Source organism: Pungitius pungitius, chromosome 17 (assembly GCF_949316345.1).
Source record: "Pungitius pungitius chromosome 17, fPunPun2.1, whole genome shotgun sequence".
Taxonomy (NCBI): domain Eukaryota; kingdom Metazoa; phylum Chordata; class Actinopteri; order Perciformes; family Gasterosteidae; genus Pungitius; species Pungitius pungitius.
This window is the reverse complement of record NC_084916.1, coordinates 1,173,891-1,200,611: the sequence shown is the minus strand read 5'-3', so window position 1 is coordinate 1,200,611 and position 26,721 is coordinate 1,173,891. Positions and strand designations below refer to the sequence as shown.

Sequence of the window (26,721 nt, the reverse complement as noted above, 5' to 3'; positions counted from 1 at the left end):
TATATATATATATATCTATCTATATATATCTATATATATATATCTATATATATATATATATATCTATATAGATATATATATATATATCTATCTATATATAGATATATATATATATATAGATATATATCTATATATCTATATAGATATATATCTATATATCTATATAGATATATATATATATAGATATATATCTATATATCTATATAGATATATATCTATATATCTATATAGATATATATATAGATATATAGATATATATCTATATATCTATATAGATATATATATAGATATATATATATATATAGATATATAGATATATATATATATATATAGATATATAGATATATATCTATATAGATATATATATATATAGATATATATATATATAGATATATATATATATCTATATATATAGATATATATATATATATAGATATATATCTATATATATAGATATATATCTATATATATATATCTATATCTATATATATAGATATATATATATATATCTATATCTATATATATAGATATATATATATATATCCTGAGGAAGGACAGATCACCGCCAGAGTCAAAAATAAAACAAATGAATGCAGTAATGAACCACTTCTGTGTGGTCTGAGATTAAAACTTGAAAATATATATATATTACGTAATAATGAGCAGTAATAACATAGATTTGTTGTGGGACTTTGAATGCATTACAAACTATTAATAAGCCTGTTTTCTAATTAGTAGGTTATGAAAGCTCTTAAATGGATTTCAAGCCGTATTCATATTAATCAAAGAAGTTGATGAATCAAATTAGTGACACAAGTCCCCTGCGCCGACAATACTGACGTTTGATGTGAAGATCCAATCAGCAATAAGAATGTACAATCAATTAAAGCAATGCATTCCTCAGTTTATGCTGATAGAGAGAACTCATTGTTCTCCCTGCAGCCAGAGCCCTCATTGGATGCACTGCGTTACTTAGAAAAGATCTAGCTGCAATTAGAGCACCGATTACAGAACTAACTTGTAATATTTGATGGAGAGCCAGTACTGTGTGTGTGATACAAATGCCTTTTTTAACATACTTTCATACTGACTTTAAGTTATTGATGACAATATGATGGTGATCTCGCTTACTTACTTCTTATGACTGAGGGCTGTCCTTCCCGGAGGTGCACGATCACGTTCCTCCAAAACACACAAAGCCCACTGTACAAAGAAAGGAAGAAGTTAAGAGAATGCTTAAGGGTTTTAGATGAAATTACTTCTTACAAACGGTAAAAACTTACCACCAGCCAATCACAGGCTCAGTAGGGCGGGTCTTTACACAATGCAGGTTCGGAAGGAAAAAATCATTAGCTTAAACCATATTACACTTCTGTATAATGTGCTTTATATTTTGAGACAGATTTAAACAGCCTATTATAAAAATGGGACATGGCGAAAAAGTTATCATCAAATATGAGTTTATTTTTTTTTTATAAATCATTCTTACAAAATTGGCATTTATCTATTTCATTTGTGACCTCTATAAAAGTCTTCTGTTAATTACAAGGTAGGAGGGAGGAGAAGGCGTCGGGACAACGGATCAACGGACTGATTGGTAAAGCCATGCGGCCGATTCACTGATAAATAATCCCAGACAGGAAGTGGTCGTAAACACCAAGATGAGAGCGCGGCGCTTTAATACGGGAAATGGAAGCGGTGACTCCTCCAGTGTATGAAAGGCAGGGCCGTCGGGGCCCCCCCCCATTCAGGGGCCCCTCCTGCCCGTCTACTGGAATCAACAAGTCTGGGACAGACTGTGCTCGGCATGTCAGGAAGTCACATGTTGATAAAAAGGCACAAAGCAAGAACAGGCGAGTCTCCAGCTGACTATAAACACCAAACCAAACGGCACATTTTGGGTAAACCTCCTTCCATCTGTTTCAAAGCACAACATGAATACTTGCATAATGGCCCCCTCTGATCAAACAGGGGGCCTCTTAGAAGCGGATGCAGAGGTTTTCCCCATTCATCACACTCTTAGGTTCTGGGCTCTGACGCATTGAGAGGTGGCGCGAGGTTCTCCTGCCAAGTTATCGGACCTGAAACCAAGCTTCAGAAAGAACTGTGTCACAGCCTCACATCCATCATTCTAATGCATTTTGGGGGGGGGAAGATGATACAACTGAATCAGAAAATGTTTCCATCTGGTCCAGAGGACCCATCTGCTTATGATTTTCCTGTGAGTCAGTTGCTGTGGTCTTTATTGGGACTTTGCAATTTGACTCCTGCAGAGAGCCGGGATTGTGCGTCCCAATCCAATTCTAGATCACCGGTGTATGCGAGCTGCAAGAGTTCACACTGAACTTTATGTCTCCCAACATCTTCCATCTCTGGTGGGGACTTCTGTCGGCGTAAGAGCGAGACGGGTTCCCCCAGAAAAGCAAAACGTGAGCTGTAAATCGGCATCTTTGTGGATTAATGTGCACAACGTGCTGAAAATAAACTGAATAAATACCATTAGCTCCCCTCTTATGTTCTCCCGCCTTGTACACTGCGCCTGTTGTTTCTTCTTTCTCACAAAATAAATATATGCCTATGTACAGTGCTGAGAGTCGCCAGGATTTGAAATGGAAGGATCAGCGAATGTGGGGGAGGTGGTTCTCTCGAGATGATCCACGCACACACACACGCACACACACACGCGCTTGGGCTAAAAGCCTTGATATTGAATTCAGACAATATGTTTCTGTGGACATGAACCAGGGACCAGATGCACACGGAGTGAGGAGCACAGCTGATGAACGTTGATGCTGCTGTGACTCCACATTAAAGCATCATGAATCTCTCCCGGCAAACAATAACACTCCAAACCTGAAGCCCCACGACGTAAACACAAGCATGATACCCAAAGCAATGATGGGAGGGGACAAACACACAAACTTGATCGTCCAGCTCCCTTTGATACGTGCCACGACAGAAGAGCTTCAGAGCACGAAACAAGGCAACAAACGTGTGTGTCAACTATTTGTAGAAGCAAATCAATGAAAAAAATACTAAAACGGTAAATGATAATGTGGAAAAGACAATTAACAAAGACGACTATTCATCAACAGATCCGACGCGCGCACACGCACACACACACACACACACACACTTTTGGCTGAGGCATAATGCTGAATTACTAATGGACACAAAGGCCACTAAAGGCGTGCTGCGCAGACCCAAAGACAACAGCCCTCCTTCCACGTGGTTGTCAAATACCAACGAGGTAAAACAAGGTGCTAAAGGTCAGGCGCTTTGACGGCCACTTTGACTGAGGGACAATCGAGGGGGGGGGGGGCTGTTTTAGAGCATCAGCTAGAAGGTCGTGTTTGTGGGTCACTGCTTTCACAACACAATGGTCCATAATGTAGGGAGCCGTCGACAGCTTGTCTCCCGGGAATAAAACAGCACTCCAAATGAAATAGAACAACCTAATTGAAGCCCGAACGCATCTCTGCCTCCACAAATGGGAGAGAGGAGCTTTTGTCAATTTAATGGCTCTGAGGTCCTCCAATATGTCAGGGAGGGAAATAAAATAAATAAATCGCTGTGGCAGGAGAGCCGCACTGCACTGACGACCAGAATAATTCACCGCGGGAGCGTCCAGGCATCACGGACTGATGGAGGCAACGTGATGTGCAATAAAAAAAAGAACTTCCCTGACCCTGATGTCACAACGCCACGGATGCTCTCTCCTGCGAAATGGTGCTGGACGCTGGTCACTAAAGACCTGCTATGGACACACATTTCATTTCATCTCATTTCCTCGCTGCCAGGACGCTGCTGCAGGGCGTCGCAGGGAGAAATGAACGGGCACAACGAGTCGGGGTTAGAATGCAACGTTCTGCTCCATTTCCTCCTCAAATGTTCATTTCAGGGAAAATGTACTCCGCCTGAGCTTATGGTTGGATGAGCCAACTTTTCAAGGTTCTTTACACACAGCACACACACACACACACACACACACACACACACACACACACACACACACACACACACACACACACACACACACACACACACACACACACACACACACACACACACACACACACACACACACACACGAGGGAAAGTATGGAAAGTTTAAAGGGGAAAATAAAAGATGAAAGTAAGATGAGGAAAAAAGTACAACTGTCTTGGCCGGTGTGACAGGAAAATGGGACGTGAAATGTAATGTTTTTCTAACTCATCTGAGTGATTACAGGGACCAGATGGACCGTAATAAAAGCCGTATCAGCACGTCGAGGAAGGAACCGAGGAAAGGAAGGACAGGATGCTTTCAGGCTCACGGATGTGCGTTGATACTCAAGAATTTTAACAGATAACGGCGTCTTTGTAATAACGACAGCTTGGAAACTACTTTGACCTCTTTTGCCTTGAGAAGGGAAATAATAAACCCCTCAGTACCAGGGGTGTGATGAAATCAGCCAAAGAACAGGGTGTCCCGGGCTATAAAGCAGGGGTTTTGGTAGTTCCGTGTTACATCCTGATGCAGCGTGAAAGGGGGGGTGGCTGGGGGTTGTTGCTAGGGGCGACCAGTGGGATTCATGGCGGGGTTGGGGGTCGCGATCTTGGACGCCTTCCCTCTTCTAGCGTCCTGCACGTGTGTCGTCCCTGTCCACGTTGTACAAAAAAATACTCTATCCGAGTTCTGCCCGTCGGTGGCGTCTTTCTCACATTCGTGAAACACGGATGGCCGCGTCCGCCCGTCTGTGTTTGCGCTTGTCGTTTTGTGTTTTTGTCCAAGCGCCATCTGCTCGTTTCCTATTGGCCGATGCGCCGGGCGGGGGGTCAGCGCCCCGCCGGGGTCCTGCTCGTCCTCCTGCCCTCCACAGGGTCTCTCTCCTGCGCCTCCCCCCGCGTGGGGTCCTGTCAGAGCCTCTCGATGTCCCTGTATTTCTTGCGGAGGATGGAGACCTGGTCCTTGAACAGGATGGGGTCCAGTCTCATCCGGGAGTGGACCAGCGGCATGGCGCCAAACCAGCTGGCGAACTTGTTCATGCAGGTTTGCCGCTGGGCGAAGTGGTCGGGATCGGCCCAGCGGGAGGCTCTGGAAGACTGTTGGGAACGAGGGGGGCGGGGGGGGGACAAAAAATAGTTTAGTCATGGCAACAGTGACTCATTAATGCTTGAGAGCAGCTCAAAGACGGATAATAACAACATGCCTTCCTACGGGCCACTGGAGCACGTGTTGGTATGCACGTTTTTCTAATGAACTAATTTGGGGTCCAAACCCAACCCCCCCCCCCCCCCCCCCCTCCCCTTAAGGCTCTCCACCAACTATCAGTAAGAGAGAAAACCATCACTGACTAATAATAATAAATCATCAGCAGGATCACATCCCACTGGAAACCATGACTAGCTCAGAACTCCACTACACAGGAAGTGACTGGTCCTGCCCCCCCCCCTTCCCCCCTCACGGGTCGTACCAAAGAACTCTGGGAGAATGATTCATGCTGTTCATAAAGCGGCGAGAGTTCATTTCCGCTGAGAAGGCTGTGACACCCAGCCGTTACACATGGGGAGAAAACAATGCCGGCTCAGCATGAACAACAATTTATATGAATAAAAAGCAGGATACGAGTTCCTGTGTGTAATTTCCTTTAATAAAAACTCGACAGGCAGCTTTTAAAAATGGACAAGAAGGTTGTGAAGCGGCTCGTACCTGTCCCATCATGGTCTCCTTGTACTGTTTCTTCTGGGTGACCTTGATGGGGGGCAGCTTGGTGACAGCAGAGACCAGGAAGTTCATCAGTATGTCCTCACAGTTCATCAGCTGGTCCACCATCCCTTTCAGACTCGTGGGCAAGTAGTTGGTGTACAGGTGATGGTAATACCTGCGAGGGAGGAGACAAAGGAGTGACCATGTGGGGGGAGGAAATATTTCATAATGATTAAAAAAAGAGAATTGGCTGTGATCCAAATTCACGACTCGTGATTAAAAAATATAGAACTTATTAACTAAATGAAGGTCACTTTTGGTTTAATGGCTGAATAAACGCCACACTGGAGTGGAAGGATTCCAGTTTCAGAGCATTAGAGGAGGACTCGTCAGCTGTTTCAGCGTCTGTAGTCCCAACGCAGCGCAAACACGTTGGCAGGTCGAAGCCTGCGGGTAGAACTCGGTGCGTCCACGCGCTGATTGGACCTCCAGGACGCACAGAGCGGCCGCCTCATGGAAGACGATGAAGCGCTTGGCTGACTTCCGCTTAATGGAGCGCTCGCATCACAGCTGAGGGAAGCCACATTAAAGCCGACAGGGCCGTTGTAAAACCGTGTAGCTGACAAATTTACTTTTTTGGGTGTGTGTCTGGGGGGGGGGGGGCTGGGGGGGGGTGTCAAATCACTGGTTTCCTAAGGCTGTGCAACATTGAACAAGGCGCCTGCTTTCATCATCTGCAGATCACTGCATCCAACGTGTTGTATCCATGAAAGCAGCTGTACCCACCGGTGGTAGATGGCGGCCCCCGTCAGCACCATGGAGTAGTCGTTGGTCCATTTGGAGGTGTAGCCCCAGCGCTCCTTGTTGCTGTCCCAGAAGTGGCTGCGAGCCGGGTAGCCCACGATCCGCTCCGGGAAGCTCTGCCACACCGTGAAGGCAAAGTCCACCTGGACGCACACAAAGTTCCAGCTCAGGTATACCGCCCTATTTGATCGTTTACATGGTGTTCATCCGGGGGCCGTGCAGTGACTCGATGGGCCTTTTACGGTCCGGTAACAGCCAGATAGTTGTGTTCCAGGGTTGGATTTATGAATGACTTTTACCTGTAACTTAACATTCATCACTAACCGGAGGGATTTTTAGAAAGCGTGACACTGCCAGGTGTTTATTAAGTCTAATTTACCACCAAACAAGATCAACATCAGCCAACCCCGCATGTTCTGATTAACGGAAGATAACTTACAAAGCAATTGCAAGTGATTTTATATACAAATTATCACAACAAAATGCAACAAATCGGGAGTGTTCACGTAGGTCTTCTGATACCTGACTACAAGAAATTGAAGGTGTCCAGTTTACACAAAGCAAGAAATATGTCCTTGGACTTCAGATTTAGTTGAGATTAATCACATATTCAAGGCGGGCGGTGTGTAAGAATCCAAGAGGCAAAGGAAGGGACAACAGGAAGAACAAACCAGAGTGGGAATTCATACAAGCTGCCTGCAGCAAACAACCTTCAATCAAACAATTAGACAAAAACATCAAAAAGACCTCAGCCCGCCCCGCATCACGCCGCATACTACCACACAATGAATACTGGTACGTGTCATGTGCTCTACCTGCACGGATTCAGGCTGAAGAAGAACAGCTCGGACTCGTGTAGGACCAAAGGAAAATACATCTTTATTGCAACTAATATTAAGGGGAACTATTGCCAGAGAAACAGGCATTTTGGACAAAACCATTCATTCTGGATGCCATGTTTGTGTGAAATCTGCTTGTCACCTTCCTCACATGAGGGGAATAAAGCTGAGGCAGAACACTGCCGATTTCCTCTTTCCTTTGCTCATTTCGAGAGAAGAATAATTATTAATATTGTGTAATAGGCTTTAATTTTTTATAACGTGTTTATGACCAGTCTTCACGGATGAAACGCACGTGTGTTTCGGGAGGCTGACGTTTTTCTCTCTCTGCCTTTCCACCTCGATCCTGTGCACAAACAGCGTTCACGAGGTCGCGTTCGACACTGTTGAAAGCAGCATCTGCTTTCCCATGGTGCTGTGCCAAAACCCTTCTCCCCGGGAACGCAAAACAGGAACAGACCCCAAAGCACGAGGAAGTAAAATGCCCACAACAGCGTGAACACAGGCGCCGACACATGAGGTGGGAGATAGAAGGCAGAAAGCAGAGAGAAAAGCGGGTCAGAAGACTGAAGCCACTGGGAGGAGAAGTGACTTGAGACTGTGGAGAAACACAAACCCAAAGAGACTCGAGTTGCTTTTGGGCCCCAGAGAACAGGAAAGACAAAATACCTCTGTGGTGGACAGCACCGTGTCCTCATCCAGGCTGAGCACGGCGTCGGTGGAGATGGTCTCGTAGGGCAAGAAGCGGCTGCTCATCACCTGCACAGCGAAACACAAAGCACCAGGGGGTCATTAACAAGACTCTTGTCTCCTTTGGCTGGAACACCTCAACAAAGGCTGAGGACTTCTGCAGAGAGAAATGTAGACATTTTGCAGAATGTCAGAAAAAGGAGGGGAAAAAACAGTTGCAGAGGCGTTTATTCACATCCGTGGAAACATGAACCTCCATCTCATCCCTCATTTGCAGGTTGTCCTGAGGGGTTTGTTCCATGTATGGACATTTTGAATTCATCATCTTGGAACGGAGGACTTTTGAACAGCAAACACATTAAAACTGGTCACCACTCTGAAATCAGTCCATCAACCTCTAACATGTCCCACTTGGATGTGGGGGGCATCCTGCGGGTTAGGGTTAGACATCCACACACCGATGGAGGTCTCTTTTGGGTGCAGCATCTTGGCCGAGGAGGAGGAACTGGAGATCGTTGAACTAAAGAATCAAATCCTGATGCTCGAAACCGAACAGCGACCTCGCTCTCTACAGGTCTTCATCCCTCCTGCAGCCGGCAGCAGCAGAGAGGACGCCGAGTGGAGCCTCCTATTCATGCTGCTGCAACTAGTGATTCCTTTTCATTATCGACCTGCCGGTAAGTGTATCAAATCGGTATTGAAAAAGGCCCGAGGCGATGTCTTCAGATTGCCTTTTTAATACGAGCAACGTACCAAAAACTCAAAGGCTTTCGTTCTACCATCCCGTTTAAACGAAGTGGTTTAGTCGTGTTCAAAGAGAACGAGCAGCCGTTCTCGGGGATTGTTGTTTTAAGTGTGCGATCAAACAGCGTGTCGAGAAAAGTCAAATCAAAAGCGTGACTCTAAAAAGAATATATTAGCGTTATGACAGTCTAGTGTTGATGATCAGACCGGTCTACCGAGGGTTCGTTATACAACGCCTACTTAGGTACACACTGATGACAAGTGAGAGTGAAGCATTAACCCCCCCCCCCCCAAACTCCACTTCATGGCTCGCCCTGTTTGTTTGCTCCTTCTTATTCATTTTGTTTGTTCTTTGTAAAGCGTCTTTGAGTATTTAGAAAAGCGCTCTATGAAACTAAAGTGTTATTATTGTTAAATCCTTACAATTGTAAAAGCTCAACCCTGATGAAGGACAGATGAAGGATTCTTCTTCTGTTATTAGGCATCAAAATACCAAAAGAAATCTCCTTTTCTTTGCTGATGCCATGTATGTGTTGTGTGTGTTCATGATAATTTGGATCATGGATCCATTTGGTGATGAACGGTCAAACTGAAGATAAATACAAATATATATGTATATACTGAAAGTCTAAATAGTAAAAACACGGTACGATTTTAATGCAGAGCCTTTTCTATTAATGCAGTAAATATTTCCTGCTCCCACCACCTGACGCAGCCGAGCCTCGATTCATCAGGGCTTCATCAGGTGCATCTCCCCAAAAACCCAGCAGAGGCGGAGAGTCTGACTGACACTCATGCTTCATCAGGGTGGAGGAGTGGCAGTGGGGGAGGGGCAGTTAGACAAAGAAAAGAGAAAATGAGCAAAGAGGAGAGCAGACCCTTGTTTCATTGTCAGCGTATCTGCTGTAATGACAGAAACAAAACCCTCCCCATCTCTGCTCTGTTCAGTGTGAATGCGTCAGGGAGACGACACCAGCGAAGAAGAGATGGAGAGAGACCAGACGCTACGCAGGAGGTGGGGGGGTGACGGTGAAAAGGAGCAGGGGAGCGAGGATGAGAGGCTGCTGCTTCCAAACCCCAGGAGGTGCATGGTATTGGCCCGGGGGGAGGTGGGGGGGGACGTCCAGTTTGTCTAAACAATGCCACGTGGCGTTTTTAACTGAATGAATCCCATGACAACACCAACCCTAGCAATACTTCCACCTCTTAAAAAAGGCCTCGGTACTTTCATTAAAAAATGGCACAGCAGTTTTTAGCGAGCTTCACTTAAGCTGGAGGTGAGTAGTGCATTGGTCGGGGGGGGGGGACTTTCAGCTGCGGATGAGTACACATGCTGTTCCTTGGTGAGAATTCGTGGTAGCAGGGTGACTGAGTGAACCATCTAGTGTGGGCTTTATTATGTAGAATGCATTCACACAGACACTAAAATCACCTGCTGTGTGTCCTTGTGCCACAAACCGCGTGAGATAAATATGCAGCTAGTGTGGGTAGCTTGTGCGTTTCCCTGGAGATGGATCCTCATGCACGTGAAACCACACCGAATCCAAGTGGTCTTATTTTTAATCCGACAGGTATTTGGCAGATACGGGTCGCATCAAAGGGAAGCAACGTTTGACTTGGCTCGCCTCGTTACTGCCATACAAGTAAAAAAGGCTTCATTAAAATGGGCTTTGTTGCCTTTTGTTCCTTGTGATGTTGTGCATTTTTAGTGTGATGTTGTTGATGTTTTGTATTGTTTTGGGGTACTGAAGGAAAATAAAGCGAGAGAAGCTGACATTTCCACTCTTTCTTCTCTGGCAATTTGCAAGGTTTTAAAACCCTGGACAGAAGTTTTGACAATACAGCGTTTACAAATTATAAAACAGGATGTTTTTTATATTCTACCTTTTTGTTCAAATGTAAAATAAATAAATATATACAAATAAATGATGCAGCTTTTATTCCTGGCAATGTAGAGGATTTGAATAAGAAATGTTGAAAATGTAAAGAAGAAATCTAAATCATTTTAAAGATTAAGGAGGAAGGTGCATCTGAAGGAATTTAAACTTGGTATGACCTCGATATTTCTAGATTTCTGGCTAGAGTCCTGGTCAGAGTGTAAAATATGGTAAATAAAGAGGACGATGCAGTGATAGGGAGGCATAGAGAAAATGAAAGGGGGGGGGGGGGGGGGAAGAGTGGGGGAAAAGAGGATCTGCGAGTGTGGAAGGAGATGAAGGGCAGAGGGGATAAGAAATGTGAGAGTGGCAGGAAAAAAGGCCAAAGGGATGAAAAACTCCCTCCGTCACTCCCTCTGTGGGGTGGAGGAGCACAGCTCGGCCCGCCACCGTAAACACAGAACCCGCCGCAACCACAACAAACCACAGGCTTCCAGGCACTGCACACACACACACACACACACACACACAGTTCTGCTCTCGCTTTTCACAGCCACACCACTACTCAGACAGCCCCCCTGCTGTGATTGACAGCTTGGGAGAAACCACTCAGAGCCACGGGGAGAGGTAAACCATAAACTCAGCCTACCGCCGGGTGACTGACACTGATGCGAAAGCCACTTCCTGTGATTGGCAGGTGAAGTTAAGTCCTCGCAAGCGGGAAGAAGACGGCGTCGGAGGAGTCTGATGTCTCACAACACAGATAGCAACCAGATCCTGTTTTACTAAAAACACGACAAAAACAGGTTTGCAACGGCGCTCTGAGGCATTTAATCCCAGTGTGTCCACGTCTTGACAATCAGAGGTCACAAGAGGTCATGAGAAACATAACATGCCCTTCAACAGGGCAGTCTTCAGCCTAATAAGGTTGTCATAATAAATGCCAGCTCGGGCTGGAGGCTTAACTTAACACGCCAGTTGTATAAAAGTGTCAGTCACAGGGGCAAAAACACAAAAACACAACTCAAGACTGACGTGTCGTCAAAGTTATTTTTCCTGTGCATTTCCAAATATTTTGTCTAACTTTTTTTTTGAAGGAAATAAAGTTTCTACCTTACCCCGTTCAGATTTCAAAGAGTATAGTCCATCTATTAACTGCAAGACAAACAACAATGTGGCTTCGAAACAGCAGACCACCAACCAGTGTGTGAGTCACAAGGACCAAGTCCACACTCAATGGAACGTACAGGCCGCATCAAAGACTAAACCTAATTACGCCTTAAAGCTCCGCCCCCTTGTTTCACCGGGTTCTCCGTGCTTGTTCATTCAAGGTTTATATTTAAGAAAGAGAAAAACATGTATTAAATTGCACACTGGTACCATGCACATGCACTTATCCATTATTGCCTCCTCATCTTTTCTAATCACATGCATTTGTCAATGTTGATTTCTCCCTTCAAACTAGAGCATTCCTATTACTGAGCTTTAATCGAAACAGCGCAAACCTTCCTTTAATGGAATCAGTGCAGCACAAAACAAAACTCATTAACTGCCCGACACTTGATGAGCTGTGTAAATAGAAATGACAGAGAGTGCTGAGGCTCACCTTGTTCTCCCCCTCGATGACGATGACGGGGACTGAGGTGGCGGGCCAGCGGTGCTTGGCTGGGAGGGGCTTGTCACAGTTCCACAGGACGATGATCTGAAACACAGAAGCCGTACATTAGCGCCTGCACACGACTGCCCCCCCCCCGGCCCCCCAGCTCGGTGAACATGTGACATTTACGTGTCCTAATCGGCCAGCAAATGTCACCTTTCCACAGGCTCATTGAGGGTTAAAGAGCCAGAAGGGCGACTGAAGGAATACAATGTTTCCAATTATGGCTGCAGAACGATTCGCACAATTTGGCCCGTCACATTGTCGGCTTTCCTTTCTGGCTGCGACACGTCGCTGAACACACTTTCTCCAGCTCAGACTCCAACCAGATGATGTTTTTACAAGAGGGACTCGTGTTTGAAATGACTCGGACACGCAGGTCAGCTCACAGTGACGTGTGGAGCTCATAAATGTTTGATGAGGAACACACACAAGCCATTAGTTTGACCTCACACACACACACACACACACACACACACACACACACACACACACACACACACACACACACACACACACACACACACACACACACACACACACACACACACACACACACACACACACACACACACACACACACGTTGCCATATCTCAGCCTCTTCTCATGCATCTTTAATGGTACTGACACAAAATGATTGTCTTTCTACTCCCCAAACTGTCCGTTCATAGCTAAGTAATTTTACTAGACATGTCTACATGTTAAAGCATTTCAAACAGGTTATTTTTGTAGGAAGATCATTTTTCTGGTATTCAAAGTGTTTGAAGGGAAGTGTGTTTTTTAACCTTTTCAGAACCATGAATGTAAAGGAATGAACTGAACACTTGATCATACTGCAGCTTGTTAGCATGCGTGGCTAACTAGCTTAGAACCAACCTTGAGTAGTGAGGTTGGTTACCTCAAAAGAAGTTAGCATACCATTAGCTTACTGCACTTGTCTGTAAAACTTCCCCTAGCCTTTTCTGTCCTGATATTCATAATGAAAATGCATCGTTAACTACGCAATAAAACACTCTTTTCTAATGGGTCTAGTAGTTTAACCAGCCCTCACAGCAATGCAAGAACAATTCTGTTTTCATTTACATGAATCTTCAACTTGGGAGGATTCTGACTTTTTACTACTTTTTCTGAAAATGACTGAGTTTTGCAGAGCAAACTATTGTGGGGCCATAGTTCTAGAACGGAAAACTGTCCCTTAATTCCTAAGGCTATAATAGAATTCCCTCATGTTATGACTATACATAATCCGTTTGTCCCAGGATAATGTTGTAAAAAACATTCAAGTCTGCACGGTACTCTTTGTGTAGTCACTATACAACTCAAATAAAACAACAATCTGAAGAATATAGAAGATGGATTTTATATTAAATGAAAACTTCCCAAAACCGCCCGACCCCATTTTCAACTACCAAAAAACATTACAAATGGCTTACACTAAAAAATATTTCCAAAGATGTATTAGTTTGCTGGTTTCTGAGTTTTGCCCAGAGCTGCATCACCACCATCTGCTCGGTACTTTCACTTCCTGCATTTCTGCTGTGCACACAGCGTTGTGGGAAGGTCATGCTGCTCAGAACCACATCCCAAATTTGGGCAATTTAAGTACTCTGGTATTTTTAGCGAACGTTATTTTCCTTGAAAATCATACCTGGAACTCAAAAAGAATGCAGATGCAAGTGCGCTCCGTGTATTCTGAGCTATACCGGTACGGTAAATCTACCTGTGAAATCGAGGTTGATAAACGAATTTAGACATGAAGTTGAACAATAGCAAAGCAAACGCAGCCAATATAAACATATCAAGCGGAACCAGCCGGAACCTGCGGGCCTAGATACCCAATTAGCACCAAGGAATGTGGAAGCAACTCATCCTCCGCATCCTGTCTTGTAGTTGTTCAGTTGCTGTGAGTCAGCCAACATCTGCCCTGCTGATCCGCCCTTGAACAAGTCGGTAAAGTGATCCATCCCAGTTCCACCGTGCTCAGGCGAACCACAAGAACCTCCCTGCAGCGATCAATACGGTTTCCCATGATGCTGATACTCACCGCGTGACGCCCAGCAGCCGTTCCCCTCGGGGAACTCTGCACCCCTGACTAAACCTGCCAGATTATGAGCTGGAAGCCGTTTGGATGTCTGTGTTAAGGTGTTTGCCTTGTGTCTGCAGAGCAGCGGTGTTGAAATGAGACGTCGGCCCCCGGAAAAAGAAAGATGACACAAAACTGTTTGATGAATGGACGCAAATGATCTCGTCATGACAAGCCAGGACAGATAAAAAGCAAAACAAGCATCCTTCATGTGGTTGAATCAGAGCGAGAAAGTGCTTGTCATTGTCACACAGCCTGGATCCCTGTACACGCGCACGCACACACACACACACACACACACACACACACACACACACACACACACACACACACACACACACACACACACACACACACACACACACACACACACACACACACACACACACACACACACACACACACAGCAGAGAAATGTGTGATTCCACTCTTGCAGGGGCTCCGTTTCTTGATTAGAAAGGCAGATGGTGTCTCTGTCAGCCCACCAGGCCTCTCGGGGAGCCGACGGTGCTCATGTGTGTCTGCATGTGTGTGCATGACTGGAGGGAAGCGGTGAAGGCAGTGTGCGTCTGTAGCGCGGGTGGATGAAACGCCTCAAAATGCCCGCACACACTGCAGGGGGGGGGGGTGGGGGGGGGCTCGCTGTACCAGAAAGCGCCTCGAAAGCTTTCCCGTGTCCAATTTAGCCTCCTCCGCCCTCAAGAGTCCTTTCATTCTCTCCCCTATGTTCATTTATTTATATCCCTCTCCTCAGCAACCCGTCTCTGTCCTCTCCTCTGGCCCCCCCGAGAACAGAAGAACCCAACCCCCCCCGTCTGTGTACCCGGCTCTCCACTCCGAGCGCACAGCCCGCAGAGCGCAAACATAGAAGCGGGAACCATAAAAGCGGAGTAGGAGGCAGGGTTTGCTCACGATCAGTGTGCTCTGTGGTCATGAGTCATCAAGGGTCACAGAGTTCATTCTCGGCCTGATGCGCTCGGGTCACTTATACGCAACTCTGTCTGCACATGTGGTCGGTCAAATTAGAAGATCAGAGAAAATAACCCCCGAGGGCACCGGACTGATGTCATTGAGGGGGGACGTTTGGGATTGAAAACAATAAGTTTGAGAATTTAAAAACATATTTCAGGCCGGAACAGTTTGGCTCACAGTGAGGGAAGTTTAGGATTCAGTCACCTGTTGTCAGCTCAGAAATGCAGCTGCTGAAAACAACTTGGATGACACCGTTGGAGAGGAGGGACTGAACAGTTAAGCCAGAAAGTTAAGAAATAAAAGTGTGTCACATGCTGCATATTGTTTATCTGACACAAGGAAACATTTGAAAAAAACTAAGAGAAAAGTAAGCAAAAACATCTGTTGATGCCGGAGCAGATGCAGTTATGTTTATGTAGCTCATGGAAAAACTTCCCATATCTTATCCAAATATTTCAAATACTAACCAGCCGTGTGAACAGAGATATCCGCTCACACGGATATCGTGTACACAAATACACACATGTTGAAGCATCCTACCCACAAAAAAACACATTCGCATTGTATATTCCGCTGGTCAAACAATCACAGCCGAACACATTACTCCTGAAAAACACACCATCACAGACATGCACACACACTCCTACCGCCTACACAGAATACAAAACTGCTTACTCATGCACTGTGCTGGGCAAACAAAAAAACACACACACACACACAAACACACAAAACAGCCATTGGGGAGAAAATTCCATTTCATTTCCCATGCTGGTAAGGAGCAAGCAGGGGAATCAATACATGCCATCTCCAGCTGTGCTGAAGGGGGTTCGCTGCCATGGAGACAGATGTAGCACTGCTACAAATTGCTGCTCTAATTCAATCCACCCGAGTTAGCGCACACACACACAGACCCACACACACACACACACACACAGACCCACACTGGGATGGAAGATGAACGTTGTTGATCTGGTCGGAAAATGCGATCGCAAGTACGAGCTGCTTAATGCGCACAGTTTGGTCACAAGGTGGAGGTCAGTGGATGATTCTTCTGTGAACACACACACACACACACACACAATCCATTACCTGTGTACAGTACTGAGACTTGGCCACAGCTACCAGGAGCTTGAGTATGGGCTGGGACTGGGACACCAGAGGCGAGACGGCATGGATGACCGCTGTGAACTTGGGGTGGGGTTTGATACCTGGAACACAAATGGGGGGGAGTCACTCATTTAGGCAGTTTCACAAATCCAGAAAACCATCCATGGCCAGAGGACGGCCTGCCAGCCATCAACGGTATTTTAACGTCTTTAAGAGAAAAACGACATACTTGAAACAAGTCTGTCAGCAGTTCACAAAAAATATAGATGACGTAATAGTAAGATACCTGCATTTTCAAGCCAGCATTAAAATATTCAACAACTTTAATGTATTTTCAAAATGACAAATCTCCTTGAAAGCTGAATATTTTATTTCGGAAACTCTGCAGCCCAATGAGCAGACAACCAAGTGCTGACGTGACTTTAAATTCAGCCTGACTTGATGTTGGAGGAGAGTAATCGAGGCTGAAAATGAGCAGGAAGTAAGATATCGAGCAGGACGGATCAAGATGTTCAACTTTTATTCATTTAAATCTAATTTAACCCAAACCAACAAAGCGTGGCGGGAAGGAGACGGCATTAGAGGAGCCTGCGTCCCGCCACTGAGCAACTCTTTATGAGGAGGAATAAACGCAGTCTTAAAAGTCGCCAAAGGATCCCAGTGATTCATAATGGATAAAAAGTTATGCGTGCGTAGAGTTTTCAATTTGTATAATAAGCTCCTAAACAGACACCCATGAAACATTGAGAAAAACCTGCAGCCGCATTACTGTTGTTCAGCTTATTTAAAATTTTGGACGTGCATGCTGTTTTCTGTCCTCGGCAGATTGTTCTCAGAGGCCTTTTATCCCATCCTGGATCAGCACATTACACGTCTCATATGCTAAATATCCAAAGCCACACAAAAGGATGGTTTGATTCCGGTAAAAAGTATGTACTTTTGGGGTATTTTTGTACGGTTTGTTGGGTCCCGGAGGAGGCAAATCTTAATGTGAAGACACAACTGATGTTTTTGACCAGTGATTTCCAACCCGTCCAAAACCTGGGCCAGTAGCAAGGCCTGGTGGCTGAGCCCACCGTGTTCTGGGGTCCACATGCCTCTGTCCATAAGACGATCTCAGTATCGATGTCCCTGCATTTTATATACATTTACAGTTCTAATTACCAGGTTCATTATTATCGCTTTACTACAGTGCAACCCACTAACAGTTGGTCAGCAGAATCATGCAAATGCTGTTCAAATAATTTGCTTGTAGTCCACTTAGTGTTCATTTGAGTTCTTTTAGAAAAGTAAACAGCAGTGGTTTTTTTTACATTGACTCCCTGATTCTTTTCTGTAACTTACTGGCTCCCTGAGGCTGGTGCTCACTGACAATTAGAAATGTTTCCTTAAAGCTTACGAGAAGCAGCAATTAAAGGAGCACGGTGTGCGTGGTGCTGGTGGTAAACCTGGTCTAATCTAGTGGTTGAAGACGCTGCTGCACTTCAAAGTTTGCAGTTCACTTATTTGCAAAGATGAAAAACAAAGAAATACATTCTTATATATCAGTATAATAATCCTCCACTCCACAAATGTATTTATTATAATTATTATAATGAATATATAATTGGCAGTGGAATATCTATTGTTATTGTTGTCCCTGATGGAACAAAAGAAACTGTCAAGCATATACTGTTACAATAGTTGTATAAGTACACACACGTCAGCCCCAAAAAGCCTTTCAGCTTTCTAAATGAAAAGTCCATTTAGCTGAATTCCACAAGAACAAACTGGTGGCGCTCTGCCCCCCGAGTGATAACACGCCCGATGACTTTGAGTGTCTTGTTATTGGCTCTCAGAGAACAACGTGTCAGTTGGAAGCTTTGATTTCACTCAATTACCCATCAGCGACAAGCCGACGTGTCTCTTAAAACTCATCCGTGTTTAATTGCGTCTTGACAAACAAATAAACTTGTACCGGCCCTGTAATCCGTCAATTTGATGTCGCCCCCCCCCAACCCCCCCTAACCCGGGAGCTACATCAGCGCAGTTTTGTGCCTCCGTACTACGGCCGTCTGTGGGTGTGTGTGTTGCTGCCGGATGATGATGGAGTGAGGGAGCGAGGGACGAAGAGGCTCCAGGGTCACAGATAAGTGGTGGGTGGGGGTGAGGGGGGGGGGGTGCTGCTGACTCGTAGGGGGGGCGGCTTGGTCTCAGTGACGGACGGGCTGATGTGTCAGCGCGACCAACACAAACATCCTTCAAAATCCGGCTGCCACGCGCTGGGGGGGTGAGTGTGTGACGGGGTGAGTGTGTGACGGGGTGAGTGTGTGACGGGGTGAGTGTGTGGGGGGGTGAGTGTGCGACGGGGTGAGTGTGCGGTGTGTGTGTGCGGTGTGTGTGTGTGTACACTAACCCAGAGTCGCGTAGTAGAAGGGGAAGTCTCCCAGGTACCCGGAGTACTGCGGCAGGGCGAAGAGCCCCCCAGGGTGGCTGTTCCACATGAGGCTGCTCCTGGAGCCGTGCTCCAACACGCGGTCCTGGATGATCTGCACATGGAAGCAACAAAGAGAGCACGTCACACCACAAGTAAACTCCTCATCAACACTGCTTCAAGCTGGCTCTTCTTAAAGAAAAATGTAGTTCTTTCAGATAAATGTTTTACTGCAAATTATGTGTAAGGGCAATTCTTGTTTGTCCATAAAAAGCAATGCAGCTTATCTCGAACTCATGTTGTAACATTTTAGTTTAGGGAAATTTGTTTTGCAGCCCGGCCACATTTGAACAGACAAAATAAAAACCGATCATCACAACAAAGAGTCAGGAAATTAACAGGTGTAACAAGTGCACATATGCAATGCTGCAGATGTGCAAATATGCAAAGGGTGCTATACAATCTTTTTAATGAAGAATGAGACGAATCTTGTAGATCTCCATTTCTAACACAATCTCCTAATGGCAAAAGGTCCTGGATGTCCCATGTTTAAAAACTGATTCAATGATCTTTAAAGGAGTCATCATCAAAACTGTTTAAAGAGTACTTGGACAGCACAGTTTGTCAAATAGCTGCCCTCAACACCAGTGTGCAGTGAGCTTGTTCCTGGAGTGAATATCAAGGTACTTACACCAATTTGTGATCTTGGACTACATGAATATACTTAACCTGGTTTAAAAAGTTTGGTAATCTTGCAAAAGACAAAATCTAAGCACTATAATCTAAGGCCAAAATATCTTGATTTGTATTCAAAACACCGGATCCTACCGGTTTTATCATGACACTAATTGCATCTTTTTGCTTGCTTTTTGCAAAGAAGGATGTACAAATGTTGCATAGCGTGCTGAATCCCAGAGCGATGCAACAAGACATGTAGGGTTCTCATTAATCACGTTACAGAGTAAACCGATGCGGATGACAATCCGTGTTGCTTTGGCAGCCAGAAAGGAAGAAGAAGGCACACGCGCTCTGTTGCCGGGATCAAACTCGTGTAATTTTAATTACAGCGGGTCTCCGGATTCTTCCGGCCAGCCTCCCAGTCACAAAGCTTCCTTTTTAAATACAACTTGTTTAAACAAACACAGAAAAACTACCTTTCAACAAATCTGATCAACAACAGTCTGATCTCAGAAGACTCATAACAATCCAAGCTATTCGCGTTGATAAAGGAGCGGGTGGGATGAGGCGAGGAGAGAGGGGGGAAGGGGGGGGTGGGGAGGGGGGGGCATCAATGAGCCTTGTAATCACCCCACCAACGATGAAAGAAACATCACATTTCAAACTGCAAAATGAACACGAACACCAAGACGCGGATCGTCATAAATGTGTTCCAATAACCCCCCATTTCCATCCAGAATGGGCTCATTGTGCTGTTCACGACCCAGTCGGCGTACCGGGGCAGGTGGAGAATGGTGATGAAAGCGAGTCCGCGGGCGCCACATGAAAGTCAGAAAGCCGGCTGAGCTTCCCAAATGTTTGCTTTGTGTCACCTGAATAACGGCTAACGACTGCGTCAGGAGCGAGTCGCTGTGGCACAATGTCGAGCTGAAAGAAATCCATGTTATTGTGTGATACTTCCTCTAAAGACAAAACTGCACCACCTCCGGTTTTTCTATTCTTTCCGGGGTTCAGCCAGAGGCATTTGTCCCACAGAAAGCAGTATTTAAGCACCCGTCAGTCACATCTGCCCCGATCCTTTGTGTGCCCAAATAGAGCGGTCAGTCAAACCGTCAGTAGTGACAACAACTCCAAGCCCCCCCCCCCCTCCCCACCGGCCTTCAGCCGCGGCCCACCGATGGCCATCGGGCGAGAGGGCAAACAGGGAAATTGCCCCGCGCCCTTGAGCCACGCTGAATTGCCTAGTAAAAGAGACACAGGTTTGCGATGGTGCTTTACGGCCTTGATGGAATCGGGAGGCGAGAGGGGAAGAAGGTCAGGGTGGGGGGGGCTGAGCGGTTGATGGCTTTTCCAATTGTTCAAAGTTAATAATGTACCCAGAGGGAGAGTACTATAATAATATTGACACAGTCACATCAAAATTCCTCACAGGGAGGTGCAGATGTGGAAAAGCGCAAGCATTGGGGGAGCTTTTTGTTTTGTTTCACCCTCCCCAGCTTGGTCCCCGAGGGGCAGTCGATAACCGCTCGCTTCGGCCCAAGATTAACTTGAAATCCGTTAACATCTTTACAACAAACCCTGCCTCGCCACCTAAACACTCGGCGCCCTTACGCCTCATGGAGGGACAATTTTGCTCGCTTGGCTGCGCCTCCTCCCCCCGTCGGCACCCCCTCCAGTCGGGGACATGATGGACGACTCAATCTCCCCTCCGAACAGCCGCAATCAACCAATTAGAACATGATAGATAAATCCTGCTTCCCCGGGAGCACACCGTGAGCTCGGCTTTAATAGGTGCGTTTAATAGGTGCACCGGCACCACGCGGCCTCGGCTGCATTGACCTTGTGATTGGTCGAAATGCGTCCACTTCCTGACAGGAAACGCAGCACAATAGGTTGAACTTGGGTTTCCTGCTTGCTCGCCAACTCCAAACCAACACAAACACAAAGAGTTTAGCGGATGTGGGAAGTCAATAAAAAAAAAACAAGAACGAGATTTAATCTGTCAAGATATCGGTGTTTGTGTGTGTGTGTGTGTGTCGTCAGATCTGCAGTTAGGAGGAGGGCGAGGAGGAAGGGGGCGCCGGCTCGACAAGATGAATAATCCATGACGCTCGTTATATCGGAGGCTGCCACGGCAACGCCATTAACATATGCCAACCATTCCCCCCATCACCCTTTCTCCCAACACTCTCTTCCCCCCCCCACTCAAAGGACAGTCAGTCAGGATTAAGCGTTCAGCCCTTTGCTGAATTCAACACACACACACACACGCACACACACTGAGTCACGAGCTCTTTAGCGCAGAGTGACAGCGTGTGGCGAAGGTTATGCCTGGGTGGCGCCGGGTGACACACCTCGACATATGGAGATGTGATTTTGACGCCGCATGTGTTACAGTGCACAGTTTATAGAGGGGGTCGGTTGACACACACACACGGGATCACAGTCTCTCGTTTTCTTTTGTTTGGATCCCCTTAAACTAGCTTGGAAAATGTTATTTCAAATCTGGTGCCAAAGAGCAAAGTACCTGCTGAAATGCCATGACCGCTATAAAAAAAACTGTTCATTTCCTCAACTACAACTGCTGCTGCGACCGTTTGTGAGAATCGTTGCTTTTGTCAAAAATACCTTGACAGGAACTATGCTATTGTACCATCATCACACACTGAAAAAAAAAAGATCCTTGAACATGTGCAGAAATGTGGCTGTCGCTCTCCGTGGAAGACGTGTCCACGCTTGGTTACAGCGTACCGTGGAGAAGCCTGAGAACCACGCAGAGACTCCACAGAGAGGAAGACCGATGATGGAGGGGAAGCAGAGACGGACAGGCCAAACCATGAGACTCACCTCTAGCGTGGTCAGCACTATCTTTTCCACGGACGAGAAGTAGGCCTCCCACAGGAACTGAGTCTGCTGCCTGAGGGACAAGATCTTATCCTGGTGGATGGAGCGCACCGTGGTCGGGATCTGTGAAGGACCCAACAGTCATCATTCGGAATCACCTGGGAGAGCAGGTGTCGCAGGTTTCTGCGGCCGTAGTCACAACTATTTAGTAGGGCAGTCAATACATTTAAAAAACGAATAAATTGCACATTTTGTAAGTCATTATTGTAATTAAAAGTTAGCTTTTTTGCTTCTAAAGACTAAATCTTCTTTAAATCACTTTAGACAGCGTGCATTTTAAACACAAAAACGACGCACATTTGATCATCTTGGAGGCAGCGTCCCACCAGGTGGGACATGACGTAGCGACTCTTCCCGCTGTCCTCGTGCACTTTGCTCTCAACTCTCCACAATTTTAAAGCGTCTTTGTTTAAAGTGCCAATAACCTCCCCACTTTTAACCAGGACGTTTTCCAAACCACGGTCTTTCAGGGGCAACAGTCGTGGTTTTCTGCAGATGGAAGTAGCCTAACAGTTAGCTAGCAGCTAGCTTAGCCCAGTGGTGCTTTTAGTGGCCCATTTAGCGCTCACCCCCCTTATGTTTGACACACCTCTGCACAGTTGTCCGCTGTATGTCGCGCCGCTGTTCGTTTTACTTCCAATGCTAAAAGCGCTCTTCATCTTCATCTTCATCTACCGTCTCGGCCTCTCCGAGCTAACTAACCATGTAACTGACTGCAGCTAACGGCGGTTTGGTTTCACTGCGGTCATCTCGGCCGACACTTGAATTTTAGTGCACGTTTATGCTGACATTTACGGTATTGAGCAAGTAACCGGAATAAAAGCTTTTTAATCAAGCATTTTTACTGTACAGAATTTTACTGTACAGAAGTAAAAGTCATATTTTTGCACGATCAAAAGCACCATTTCTCAAAGTTTGGACTGCAATAAAAACAGATTTAGCAATAGTTCCAGGCAAAGAAAAATGTACCAACTATTGCTAAATTATTTTACTTTGAAGATATTTTAAAATCTGTACAGTAAAAATGCTTGAAATTCATCACGTTAGTAGTCACAGAGGTCCTTAATACAGGTACATTGGTCTTTGCCTATTGCTAAATCTGTCTTTATTGCAGTCCAAACTTGAGAAATTGTGCTTTTGAACTCGCAATTATAGGGCGTTTACTTTGGAGACATCTCTAAAAATGTACAGTAAAAATATTGCATTAACTGTATAAGAGTAGTCAGACAGGTCCCTTACTTACATACCTCAGTCATTGTCCAGAATATTTGACTAAATAACTTTTATTCCGGTTACTTGCTCAATACCGTAAATGTTAGCATAAACGTGCACTAAAATTCAAGTGTCGGCTGAGTTGACCGCAGTTTCGTTTCCGGGGTAAAGTTTGTTTACTTCCGGGACACCAGAAGACCGGAAGTAAAAAAAGTTACCTGCGTTAAAATATTTTATAACATTAATCTCGGCCACATAGACTAACACGTTTATTTAGTAATTTAGGTAAAGTCCCAAAGCTATTTTAGAGTCAAGTTATAAAAACCGTCTCAACAGTTCAACTGTAGTGCAGTCCAATCCGATGATCAACACGGTTAGCTTTAGAGATTTTGACAGTTCGATTGTCCGTTTAGAAGATTTGTTTTGTTTTCAAACTTTTGTGAGAATTATACAGTTTTTTAATAAGGGAGCTTTAAAGGCGTTTGTAGCTTGAGCCTTTTTACTTTGGATGGAGCCAGGATCACAGTTTCCCCCTTTGTGTTGGTCCTAGGGTTGAGTTAATTTATTTTTAATAAACACGCCAAATTAATAAACTAAAAACAACAGCGACTATCAGTCACCAAACAACATTGGGGAAAAAAACACAAAAAAGCCGGAGCAGCCTTTGTACTTTTATAGTGTAGTTTAATCCATATCTGAGTTTATTTGTCAAAATAAATGAGTATGAATGGCAAATAAATATATTAAATACACTACTGTCATATGCTGCAAACTGGGAACATTTTTATTGTAGTAAATAAACTCCAGGTGCGGTTTTAAAAAGATCAAATACTTTGATTGTACAGGAGCCGTAGCTTGTATTTAGATTTAGCTTTAACTTATGCCTCTTTTCTCGGCCCATTGTACGGCTGTGAAATAAATAAATCCACCGACATACAGAGTTAGACTCAGGCTCAATGATGCTGCGCAGAGTTATAAAACTCAATGTCAAACAATATTATTACGCACTTCATTCAAATTAGGATTTAATGGCCATATAATTACTTTTCCCCGTGAAGTTCAAGCAATTCCAGCCAAATCCATTTGCTCATTGTATTTATTTGCCCTCTCATACCACGACGTTTTGGAGCCCTCTCAGACTTGGTATGCTGCTTGCATTTGCTTTAGTCTCAAGAACTCCAAAACAAAACAGGATTTAGAGAAATACGGGGCTGCTCGGGGTATCTGCAGCCATGAATAAAAGGAGGTTTAGTCTCGTTTGGTGTAGTCACCTGCAGCAGAAGCCTCTCGTCGCCGATAACCGCCGCCGTGTTCCAGTCGATGATCTCGGAGAAAGGCAGCTCCCAACCGTTACTCAGCATCACTGGCACGCATGCAGCCTGAGACACAGACACACACACACACACACACAGAGGAAAGATCCTTTACAAACACAATCAGAGCTACTGCTTAATCATGCCTGCTTTGCTGCATATTGATCCGGATAATGAGGGCTGCACTGTATTGTAATCGACCTGTGTGTTTTTTCTGTGACCCTTTGTGTTAATGGCCTGAACACTCCGATCGGAAAGAAAATGGATTTCCTTTGATTTTCAAGCGTCTTTGGTGTGATGTGGATAACTCATACTTAAAATTGCTACTGAGGCTTAGCACGGCCATTAGGGGAGTGGGCGACAGTGACACATGCAGCAGAAGCCCTTTATTGTCTTTGCAGACGCTGACTTTGTCAGCCGTGGACTAGATGCAAGAAATGCAGCTCCCTCAAATGAACGTATTAAAGATTGCATCTCAATATTTTCGCAAATGGGTTTGTGAACATGACATGCCGCCTACCCGTTTGTGAAAACAGTTAAGCTTAGGCCCAAAAACACAAACTATTAGCTTAAAGATGCTGAGGACAACTGGGGGGCTTTTTGATTGGCTGGTTAAATCTACCAACACATTGCATGAATATAAGTTTAAGTGATCATTTTCAGAGGGTTCATCACTTCCAACCCTCAAATGTAGCATGCATACATGTTGCTTTGATCACTTGCGATGTTCTTTAGCTTAACACAACTCAGCGATGAGATGGACAGCAATAAAATAAGCAATCTAGGTAAGCGGATAAGCTAGAGGAGGTGAGTGTGACGATGTCCGTTGTTTTGTGAAAGACAGAGAGCCGCCGCTGGTTGGAGAACAGATCCTGCAGAGTGGCACATCGACCAGGCAACGTTTATTATTTTTACATTAGGCTTCCAGACCCAGAGAAACAAGCGTAAAAATGTCTTAACTCGTTTAGTAGTTCTGGTTCTCTTTGAGGTTAGTGGGGTTCTAAAGACATTTTAAATCACGTATGAGCCTGAAAATAAAATGAAAAAACACACTGTCAATTTTACATTGTTGTGACTTTGTGTCAATATCAAAACGGTAACTTCAGGTGCTGCCAAGTGAATTTCTCAAAAGAGGCAAGCAGGTGGACAGGTGAGAAGAGGAAAAAAGGCAAAAGAAAGAAGGATGAATAGATATGTTTAAAAAAAAAAAGAAAAAGGTGGGAGCCACTGAGACTTAATGTGGCCTTTGGCAAAGGAGTGGCAGAGGGATGGAGGGATGAGAGGAGAGGTAGAGGGAACAGCTGGCGAGTGTTTGTGTGTGTCGGTGGTGGGAGTTTGACGTAATGACGGCCCTGTCACTCCCGGGTCATAAAGGTGTCAGCTAAACCAGAGCCGGCCCTCGGGCTCTGGTGCCTGTCTGCTCCGCAAAACACACACACAAACACAAACACACACACACACACACTCCACAAATGACCTCCAGGCACAAACAAATGCACACAACTGACCTCTATTAGCAATTGCAATCTCATGCAAAGACCAAAGCCTGTAAACACTCTCCCTCTGTCTTCCTGTGTAGATGATGCTAGTCGATGGATGGAGTGAGTCAGACAAATGGAGAAAGCAGAGAGGAGAGGGCATATTCTCCTCCTGAGTAAAGAGTCCTGGTGTGTGTGTGTGTGTGAGATAGTGAGATAAGCGCACTTCTGTGGGTGCACTCTGTGCATGGTAAGGAGAG

At 45.2% G+C, this 26,721-nt stretch overlaps 1 protein-coding gene across 2 annotated transcripts in view; it reads right to left on the bottom strand.

Annotated features, from left to right (window-relative positions):
* ext1b (exostosin glycosyltransferase 1b) overlaps positions 1–26,721 on the bottom strand; it is a 90,608-nt gene that overhangs the window by 3,663 nt on the left and 60,224 nt on the right. For both annotated transcript variants that reach the window (XM_037474145.2, XM_037474146.2), the window contains exons 3-12: positions 24,942–25,049; positions 22,402–22,521; positions 18,859–18,991; positions 16,446–16,564; positions 12,250–12,345; positions 8,002–8,091; positions 6,476–6,636; positions 5,693–5,864; positions 1,284–5,085; positions 1,136–1,203 (exon numbers count right to left, since the gene is read on the bottom strand). In XM_037474145.2, the coding sequence (XP_037330042.1) occupies positions 4,900–5,085; positions 5,693–5,864; positions 6,476–6,636; positions 8,002–8,091; positions 12,250–12,345; positions 16,446–16,564; positions 18,859–18,991; positions 22,402–22,521; positions 24,942–25,049 (1,185 nt within the window). In that variant the 3' untranslated portion in view covers positions 1,136–1,203; positions 1,284–4,899. The remainder of the gene's footprint in view (positions 1–1,135; positions 1,204–1,283; positions 5,086–5,692; positions 5,865–6,475; positions 6,637–8,001; positions 8,092–12,249; positions 12,346–16,445; positions 16,565–18,858; positions 18,992–22,401; positions 22,522–24,941; positions 25,050–26,721) is intronic.